General features: G+C 40.5%; 1 protein-coding gene across 2 annotated transcripts; it reads left to right on the top strand.

Annotated features, from left to right (window-relative positions):
* The first annotated feature begins 18 nt into the window (after positions 1-18).
* CUNH3orf38 (chromosome unknown C3orf38 homolog) lies at positions 19-8,415 on the top strand. 2 transcript variants are annotated; one of them, XM_023719255.1, is made up of 3 exons: positions 19-476; positions 3,710-3,951; positions 5,860-8,415. In XM_023719255.1, exons 1-3 carry the CDS (start codon positions 350-352, stop codon positions 6,520-6,522), a joined length of 1,032 nt encoding a protein of 343 aa, XP_023575023.1. In that variant the 5' UTR covers positions 19-349; the 3' UTR covers positions 6,523-8,415. The 2 variants fall into 2 exon arrangements, with proteins under 2 accessions (XP_023575023.1, XP_004634890.1); XM_004634833.2 differs by having other exon boundaries at positions 5,857-8,415.
* The last annotated feature ends 1,523 nt before the right edge of the window (positions 8,416-9,938 follow it).

Below are 9,938 nucleotides of genomic sequence, written 5' to 3'. Positions count from 1 at the left end.
TGCGCCGGCCGCCTCCCGCCTCCACGCACCTGCGGGCGCGCCGCGCCGGGACGTCGTGAGGAGGCGGCGGGGCTGCCGGCGGCTCGGGGGCTCTCGGTCTAACGGGCCTTCCGGGGAAGGCGGGCCCTCTTCTCAGTGAGGTCCGCAGAACTGTTGTCCGAGACAGCCCGGAGCCTCACGCCGGCGCACGGCCTGTCCTCCGGCCCGCGGGCCCTTCCGCTCCTGCGCCTAGAACGCCCGGCCGCTGCCGAACGCCGGGCCGCACTTGGGCGTCCGTTTCTGGGCGCGGGCCCTGCGGCCCCGGCAACTTCGTTGGCGCGGGCTCCTCCCCCCTTCCCCGGGGGTCGCGATGCCGGGGCTCAGTCCGTCAGAGACGGAATGCTGTCGCGACCTGCTCGGCCTGCTGGACGACGGCGAGATCACGGCCCTGTGCGACACCGTCACCAGCCGCCTGGTGCTGCCTGCGGACCGCCAAGGTACGGGCCGCCGCCGCCCTGGGCCGGCCGGGGGGCTGCGGGGCTCGTCGCCCGTCCGCTCCCGCAGCACGCAGGCGGAAGGGGGCGCGGCGTCCCGGCGCTCGGCTGCCCTTGTTAGGGCGGGTGCGCGGGGACGCCGACCCCGGTGGCCGGGGCGCTGGACTCGGGGTCAGTTCCGGTCGGCGGGGACCGCGCGCCTGCGGTCCGGCGCCCTGGCGGACGCCTGCTGAGGTGAAAGGGCAGAGGGCTTGAATTGAGGACTCCCTGAAGCCGAAAGAGTCCCTGACGATTTTATGTACAAGGTTGCTTTCAGAATCAGCTACACGGGGACGGAGAGATGGCTCAGTGGAATAAGCGCTTCCCTGGCAAGCTCAAGGGCTTGAGTTCAATCCCTGGTTCCGCAAATAAATAAATAAATAAATAAAGAATCAGCTACACGTTAGAGTCGATTTCAAGAGTGTCCGAGCGGGATGCACCTTTGGACATTTAAGAAAATCAGTCATTTGTATGTTTGAACAGTGAACATTAAAAAGAGACATTCCTAAAACTTTAGACCGAAAAGATTTTGGACTAATATAGTTCCGCAGCTTTTATAAATTGTACATGTTAATCACCTTCTTGCAGTTATCGTGTGAATTTACAATTGCAATAGGTAAAAATGCTGGAGATAATTGGCAGTGAATCTAAAAGCAAATAAAGCTTATTACAAAATTATTTAAATAATTTGAAGATACAGTTTGGGGGAAAAAAGCATATAAAAAGATACATAGGCCTGGGGAGATAGCTCGGCTGTCTAAGCACCTGCCTAGCAAGGTCAAGGACCTGGGTTCTATCCCCAGTACTGCATGCCATACCGGCTGGGGAACCCTGCGTGGCCAGCCAGTAATCCCAGTGCTGGCGAGGCTGAGACAGGAGGATCACTATGAGTCCGGGCAGCATAGTGAGACCCTGTACCAATAAATAAAATATTTATTTATTTATTGTTTTTTTTTTAAATTAAAACATGACCTTCATAGAAAACAAAACCCAAACTTAAGGTGTCTTCTGTGTGTCAATTTTTTTTTTCTTTTTTGTATTTTAGGACAGGGTCTACAGGGTCTCACAGTTTAGATCGGGCTTGTAGTGATTCTCCTGTTTACAGCCTCTCAAGTGCTGGGATTACAGGGGTGTGCCACCATGCCCAGTCTCAATCACCCTGTCAGCATGCCGGGGATCTTGAACTCCTGCATCAACCTCTGCAGGCACTTTAATCCACTAAACTATTTCATCCGTCCTCAATGTATCAAATTGACAAAGCATTTTTTTAAAAAAACTTCACCAGTTTTTTTTTTTTTTTTTCCTCTCGGAACCGGGGATCAAACTCAGGTCCTTGCGCTTGCCAGGGAAGCCCTTATCCTACTGAGCCATCTCCCCAGCCCCTACCAGTTGGTGATTAGGTGAAGCAACTCTGTCAGCTAATGGGGGAAAGAAAAAATTACAACTGTTCTGTTGGAAAACAAATTTGACATCTGAAATGAAATCTTAGATGCTTACTCTAGACCATTGGTGCCCCTGTCTCAACGGTTCACTGCCACTGCTCTGGACTCAGGCTTATCAGACTTAAAGGTGTCTTTGAATCCCAGTGCGATGGAGTGGGTAGGCCCCAGCGGCCCGTTTTGGATGCCTGCCCCAGCACTGCTCAGGCCCACACCCTTCTGTATACTGGCAGACTTGTATGAGGATCTTGTAGCAGTGATACTAAGAGGAGAGGTGCTGTACAAGTCTGCAAGTATGACTTGCTGTTTCCCAACAGTGAAAAGGGATTAACTAGAGCTAGTTATTGAGACAGAGTAATATCAAAAACAGCACTCAGTGAAAAGCTGATTCCAAAAGTCTACACATAGTAATGTGTTGACTTCATAGAGCATTTTAAAATGTTATACCAAGTATGTTATTTAAAAGCAGTTATTTATGCTATGAGCTTTTAAAGAAAAGCAGGAAATATTAAGTAATATGGAGAATAGCTACTCTAAGATGAGTGAGAAGGTAAAATAGCAGTAGGGAGATGCAAAATGGGGTGTTAAAGATACTAGTAAGTATTTGCTTTAGGAGGTATTATGTTGGAGTGCATTTTACTGTCATTCTGTGCACCTTACACATATAGAAGTGAAACAGGGTCTCTCACTTCGTAGTTTAGGTTGGCCTTCAACTTACTTGGGCTATGGCCCAAGATGGCCTCCAATTTGTGATCCTTTCACTTCAGCCTGTCAAGTGCTGGGATCTTAGGCATGCATCACCTTGCCTGGCTTTATGATTTTTTTTTTTTTAAATTTTTTTTTCCTGTATTTTAGGGAAAGGTCTACAGGGTATTAAGGGTCTCACTACTAGATCAGACTCATAGTGATTCTCCTGTTTACAGCTTCCCAAATGCTGGGATTATAGGCGGGTGCCAACAGCCCAGTCTCAATCGCCCTCTCAGGAATTGGTGTGTTATTAAAACCCTTCTTCAAAAAATTGTGCTAGAGAGGCCAGAGAGGTAGCTTAGAGGTATAAGCACATTCCTGGCAAGCACAAGGACCCAAGTTCAATTCCTGGCCCCACATTTGGTGCAGTCCTGGCCTCAGATACCTAGGTGTACTGTCTTGGCCGCAGACGCAGGCACTCACCATGTGGCTCCAGAACAGGATCTGGTGGCCCATTCCTATAATTCCAGCACTCAGAAGGTTGAACCAGGAGAATCTCTTGAATTTGAGACTAGTCTGGGGCTATAAAAGTGAGTACAAAGCCAGCCTGAACTGCATAGTGAGACTCTGTCATAAAATAAAGTGCTAGAATATTTTTATTTCTTTGTATTTTAGAGAAGGGTCTACAGGGTGTTCAGGGTCTCACTACTAGATTGGACTCATAGTGATCCACCTGTTTACAGCCTCCCAAGAGCTGGGATTACAGGTGCGCACCACCATGCCCAGTCTCAATTGCTGTCTCAGTGTGCCCCGGGAGCGGGGCTGGCACTGTGCTAGAATTTTGCAGTCATTTATAGAAAGAAAGGAAGTGGAAGTTTTTTAGCTGAGGATGTTTAAGTCATGAAATTGAAAACCCTACAATCCACTTGTTGTTTTTAAAAATAGTAATAATCCTGTTTGCAAAAGCAGATACCATGATGAGAGTTGACTTTGTGGTAGAATTTCTGCTGACATTTCGCAAATTTGTAAGTGCCACGTGATTTTTTATTAATCATTGTAATTTTGTTCTAGATGCTATTCAGGCAATATTACTGTACAGTCAAAGTGTAGAAGAACTTCTGAGGCGTAAAAAAGTCCACCGAGAAGTGATATTTAAGTACTTGACAAACCAGGGGCTTGTTATTTCTCCTACTATTGAAAAACATAGTCTTATTCAACGTGCAAAAGAATACTGCGAAGAGTTAGCAAAGCGCCAGTTGACTGAAACATCAGAGCCAGTTATAAAGAAAGAGGCTGCCCAGTTCTTTCAACAGGTAAACATCGTACAGTTACATTCTGAATCTTGTTATGTCTACAGACCCATAGATAATCCTAGATCTGGGGAAGATAGTTAATAATACTTACATTTTACAATTTATCTGTATCTTATCACTACCCCATAACTTTTGCATTTGTCTTAGTCACTCTTCTCTTATTGATGGGACAAATACCCAACACTCAAAATTAGGGAAGGAAAGGTTACTGGAGGCTTCAGACCATACTCTGCTGGCTCCAAAGTGGCACATGGCAGAGAGCAACCTTTCATGGTGGTGGCAACAAGCTAGAGCAAAGGGAGGGAGTGGTTGCAGCTCAGGCAGCAGTCTAACCTCTCTCTTCTCTTACACTGTAATGCAAATTACTTGTCCCAGGTTAAGTGTAGCATCCCACCCACTGTAATCAATTACAAACTCCAGAAACCATCCCATGACTTACCGAGGCTTTGGGGTGACACCTAGACACAAACCATAACAGCATCCTAAAGGAGGAACGACCAGTAAAGTAACTTAGAGAAAAAAATATTTTTGATATTTAATGATGTATTGATATATGAAGGAAAAATATTTTCTTCCCTTATCAAATGATAACTATTGAACTTTTTGAAAACAAATTTAAGATTAACTTCATTTTAATTTAGACCCTGGTTCTTAATTTTTTTTCTATTTCAAAAGACTATAGATGAGAAGGTCGTCTCAGAATGTAGAGAGATGGAAAGTTAGAGAAGAAATGGAAGGAAAAAGGAACACAATAGGGATTAAATATGCATGTATGTGTACAAATTTCCTATGATGAAGGCAGTTATTATTTATTGCAAACATAATTTAAAAAAGGAAAAGAAAGATCTATTGTAAACTTTTTACATTTTTAAAATTTCATTGCTTCTAATGCAAAAATTTCTTGAGAGAACCTGAAGTATTTAGCTAGAAAAAATGCTGTAGCAATTTTCTTCAGCCTACATTAGCTGTTAGTATTTTTTTGTGCATTTTAGATATCAAGTGAGAATTTAAATGTTAACCAACTGAAAACAATTGTTTTCACATTAGTAAAGGATCTAAGTACTTTTTTACTGTGTGGAGAAGAGAATGAGCTTTAGAATGATACAAATGTTATTTCAGTTTTAGGATAGTGGTATACAAAGTGGGTGAGATTAGGCACATAGTTTGATCTTTCTGAGCTTTATTTTCTTCATCTATAAAATGATCATAAGGAATGTAAGGTTATGAGATAAAACAAAGCCCCCAACACCAAAACTAGAATTATAGCAGTAATATCTGTGTCATAGTATTTATTGTGAAGAGAGTTCAGAGTATATGTTTAAAGATGGTAGAAATGTTTATCATAACTATTGGAATATAACTTACACCAGAGTACATCCATTTGAAACACACATTTTTAAGGTTGTGATGGACAGACTGGGTCAAAATCAAGAGAAAATGCTTATGTATTTTACTTACCATTGTTAATGCTGATATTTTAAAGGGCTTTGTTTGAAATGATTTGTTCATTTCATCAAAGACTTCATAGGTATTGTATGTACAGTGCTTTCATTACTCTTCTACTTCTTATTTATTTTTGGAGAGACAGGTTCTTTGTATTGCCCAGACTAACCTTGAGCTCCTGGGGTCAAGCAGTCCTGCCTCAGCTTCCATAATTGCTATAATGAGGATGTACTGCTGTACCCAGCTATGGCCTTATTAACTAAGTTTTAAACTTTTTGACCTAGCAAATTCTAAAACGACTTCTTTTTTGAAAGCAATTTATATAGATGTGATGTATTCAGTGAGGTCACATATTTATTTCTCTTTGCTGTAATCATTATACTAAAACTTAGCTCTGAAACAAGCTAGATTTACAAAAAAATGTGAGAGTTACATCTTAGCTTTGTTTTTTATTTTAATCAGCAGGTAAAAGAAGATGAAAAAGTTGATTTTCGTCGCCTAGGAAAAGAATTTTGTCACTGGTTCTTTGAACTTCTAAATTCTCAGAATCCTTTACTGGGACCACCTCAAGATGAGTGGGGGCCCCAGCACTTCTGGCACGACGTCAAGCTTAGGCTTTATTACAGCACATCAGAACAGAATGTAATAGACTACCATGGAGCTGAAATTGTGAGCCTTCGCTTGCTGTCACTAGTGAAAGAAGAATTTCTTTTTCTCAGCCCTAATTTAGATTCCCATGGATTAAAATGTGCTTCTTCTCCCCATGGATTAGTTATGATTGGAGTTGCAGGGACTGTCCACCGGGGGAACACTTGTTTGGGCATTTTTGAACAAATCTTTGGACTTATCTGCTGTCCTTTTGTGGAAAATACTTGGAAAATCAAATTTATCAACCTGAGAATCATTGGAGAAAGTTCCCTTGCTCCTGGAACAGCACTGAAACCTACTCTGACATTTGAACAGAGTGATCTGGAGGCCTTTTACAATGTAGTCACTTTGTGTGGTAATACTGAAGTAAGACTTAATGTAAAGCAGGCATTGGACAGTGGGACTGGAGACCAGCCTTTATGTAGTGGAAACGAGGCATTAATAAACAAAGGAGAACCACCTAACCTTCCGAACCACTGACACTATGTATCATCCAAAAAAAATCTTTAAACAGAATTCTTTCAAATACATCAGTAATTTCTAAGTGATTTCATATGTGAGGATTGATGTATTTTTAGTTGAAATATCTTTCTCCACTACACACTTACATATTACGTGATTATTTCTATCTGGGTTGTAGTAAATGTTCTGAGAACTTACTGCAATTCATCAGTAAATCCCACTTTAGATGTTGTAGTTAACTGTGTGCCTTAGAAACTAATACTTTCATTGTGCTATTCCACCACTGCCTGTGCTTCCCTTGTGGGGAGGGATTGTGTTCGGAGCTTCCTTAAGTTACTCTGACTGTTATCTCAATCCAGACGTTGGATTTCACTCCTCTGTTCTTTTTTAATAACTTAAGTGTTGCAGAGATATTTAATGTAAACACAGATGTATTTCTTTTAGAAAACCCAGGTGACACGCAAAAATCCAATAATTTAGCAAGGGAAGAACAATTTACTGCCTCATTGAATATTTATAGAAAATTTCTCAAAGTTACAGCTCTTGTCCAAGCTAAATACCTCTGATAACAACATATTTATATTATTTGGGGTGATGATGCATGTTATTCTTAAAACAGACCTTCTTACCTAGCTTTAAGCTAGCAGCTTAAGCTAACAACCAATATCTGCTACAACATAAATGAAATATGCTGTTGAAATTTTAAAGGGATCCCTGTTTCTAAATTCTAAGTGAATTATTATTGTTGTTCTTGATTAATCTTGTCAGACATGACCGTGTCCTCCTAAAAAACCCCTGTGAACTTAGAACATGGGTTTACATACACATGTGTATACCTGCACTTCACATTGTAATCCTATCAGGAATTATCTAATTTATGTTACTAGGGCTGAGTTACAAACTTGGGTTGCCAGCTTAATAACAGATGCTTTAAATTTTAAATTACTAATAACCCAGTTACTAGTTGTTGATCCTGGATTTAATTAAGGAATTTTAATTTATAAAAGTGCCATTTGGGAATAAAATTTTACTGGAAAGTGCAATGATGTATATGTTAAGATTTAACTATGTCATGATCCCCTGAGAAGACTGGTACGAATATTGGAAGCAGGAGAAAAACACTCACCTTTTTTGTGTATTTAATGAGATTCCTCTTACAAGGAATACAAATTGGTATGTCTGAAAATAACTTAATGAAGGAAATGCCTTTTTTCTGTAAGAGCAGTGTATTGTTAGATTTAATTTCCATTGTCTTATTAAAATTTTAAAAATTTAACAAAAAACAAATTTTACTGCTTCTAGTTACACTGTTAGTGAAATACAATTATATATAAAGAAAATAACATTTAAAATAGCTATCATAATTTTATAGTGTAAATAATCAGATTAAAGGTATATAACTTTGCTGGATTTGAAATCTCAGTTTTATGACGACTATTGGAAAGGAAACATTGTGAGTAAAGGATAAAATTAGAAATACTTTTTAAGCTGAAAACAAAGATAAGTATTCCATAGATATTAAAGATAGGAATGAGAAATTAATATTAATTTTGTTTATTCAGAGCCTTATATATTCCCAGACCTTTGTTAATCTATTAATGACAGTGTGTACCATGTGTGTTAGGTGCTCAATAAATGTTCATTGAGCAAAGCCAAATTTGTTTTCTAGATTAAATGGACTCTTAATACAGCTAATACTGGTAGATTATCAACATCTGATATAACTAAAATGATAGAATTACCAAGGTATTACTGTTTTTATAAAAATGAAACTGAGGCTCCAAAGATAGATAGTGTGCTAACTTTACATAGTTTTGTTCTGAAGATCACAACTCTGACTTTTTAAATCTTTTATTTATTTGGTACAGGGTCTGTACACAGTTCAGACTTATAGTGATCCTCCTGTCTCGACCTCTGCAGTGCTGGGATTACAGGTGTGTACCACCACACCTGGTTTTGGTGGCTACTCAGTACTGGGCCTGTATGGCATGAGGTACTGGGAATTGAACATGAGTCCTTGCACTTGCCAGGCAGGTGCTTAGACCCCAGCCCCCTTTGTTGTAAAATTATGAAGCTGATGTTCTTGTATTTTGTTTCCAATCTTAATGACTAGTATCTTATTTTAAAATAATTTAAACTTTCCCTTAATTTTTCCAAATGATCCATCCAGATTAGATGCTTTTTTGAGATCTATGATTTTGCCTGGTGTTGGTTGGGATTGTACACCTTCATGGAAATTTAATTTTGTGGGGCCAGCGGGATAACTCAGTGGACTAAAGGGCGTGTTTAGGTAAGCTTAGGCAAGTGCAAGGACCCCTGTTTGATTCTGGACACCATATGCTGTGCCAGCCCCCCCCCCCCCGGGGGGCCACAGAAAAGAAGAAATTGAGTTTTGAGCACCATTAGCAGCCCTGTGTGCTGAGCAAGCGAGGAGTCTGGGCATGGTAGCACATGCCTGTAGTCCCAGCACTAGGGAAGCTGAAAGCAGGAGGATCACTGTAAGTCTGAGCTGTGCAGTGAGACCCTGCACACACACAAAAAGAAACTGAGTTTCGCTTTAAAAGGAATTTACTTTTAAAGGAACTTAGAAAGTTATTTTCTCATTTTACTTCCTCATAGACAGTGGTCATTGAGAAACACTTTGCACTCTTTGAACCATTTGCATAATACATTTTAAGTATACTGTGGGTAGTGTGTATGTTTCTGCACAATATGAAAATATTCTGTATTTTATCTATAAAAATATGAACTTTAGCATATTTTCAGTTATTAGAAATTCTGAAACTCATTTTGTTAAAATTTTTTCCATGTGTATGTGCATAATATATTTTCCAAGTTTTAATCAAGAAGTTTCACAGCCAAATTAAAGACTACCAGTGCATGTGATGCCCACTTTATGGTAGTTTGATATAGAATTCAGTTTTATGATTCTTTGAAGCAATAGATATGGCTTTGTGGGGCAGGTGAGATAATCTCAGCAGACTAAGTGCCTCCTTAAGCAAGCGCAGGGATGGGGTTCAATCCCCGGCACCACGTGCCACACCAGCCCATCCGCAGGGCAAGCTGAGCCCGCAACTGAGACAGCTTGGTGTCGCACGCCTCTAATCACCGTGCAAGGGAGGCAGAACAGGAGGATTGCTACATGTCCGAGCTGCACAGTGAGACCCTGTACAAAATACATTAAAAAAAAAGGCTCTGTGTTAAATCATCTTGCCCAAGTGTAAGCCCGTGAAAGTATTCTGAGCATGATGACAAGCTAGGTTTGAAATGCTATTAAGTAATAAAGGTATATTAAGTGTTATTTTTATTTATGGTATATTCAATTTATGATGGATTTATAACCCCATTGTAAATTGAAGGAGAAAAATCAAAAAGTAAATATAATTCCTTCAAAGAGACCAGAAGGAAGTTGGCAAATATTATAGGGTGACACG

The sequence above is a fragment of the Octodon degus genome, unplaced genomic scaffold (assembly GCF_000260255.1).
Source record: "Octodon degus isolate 3935 unplaced genomic scaffold, OctDeg1.0 scaffold00066, whole genome shotgun sequence".
Classification (NCBI taxonomy): domain Eukaryota; kingdom Metazoa; phylum Chordata; class Mammalia; order Rodentia; family Octodontidae; genus Octodon; species Octodon degus.
Note: the sequence above shows the minus strand (reverse complement) of the source record. Positions and strands in the feature narration are given on the sequence as shown.

Excerpts from the sequence above, each read along its gene's own strand:
- CUNH3orf38 (XM_004634833.2), top strand. The coding sequence starts at position 350 with ATGCCGGGGCTCAGTCCGTCAGAGACGGAATGCTGTCGCGACCTGCTC. Across the intron at positions 477-3,709 it reads GCTGCCTGCGGACCGCCAAG|ATGCTATTCAGGCAATATTA; the intron begins GTACGGGCCGCC and ends ATTTTGTTCTAG. Across the intron at positions 3,952-5,856 it reads CTGCCCAGTTCTTTCAACAG|CAGGTAAAAGAAGATGAAAA; the intron begins GTAAACATCGTA and ends TATTTTAATCAG.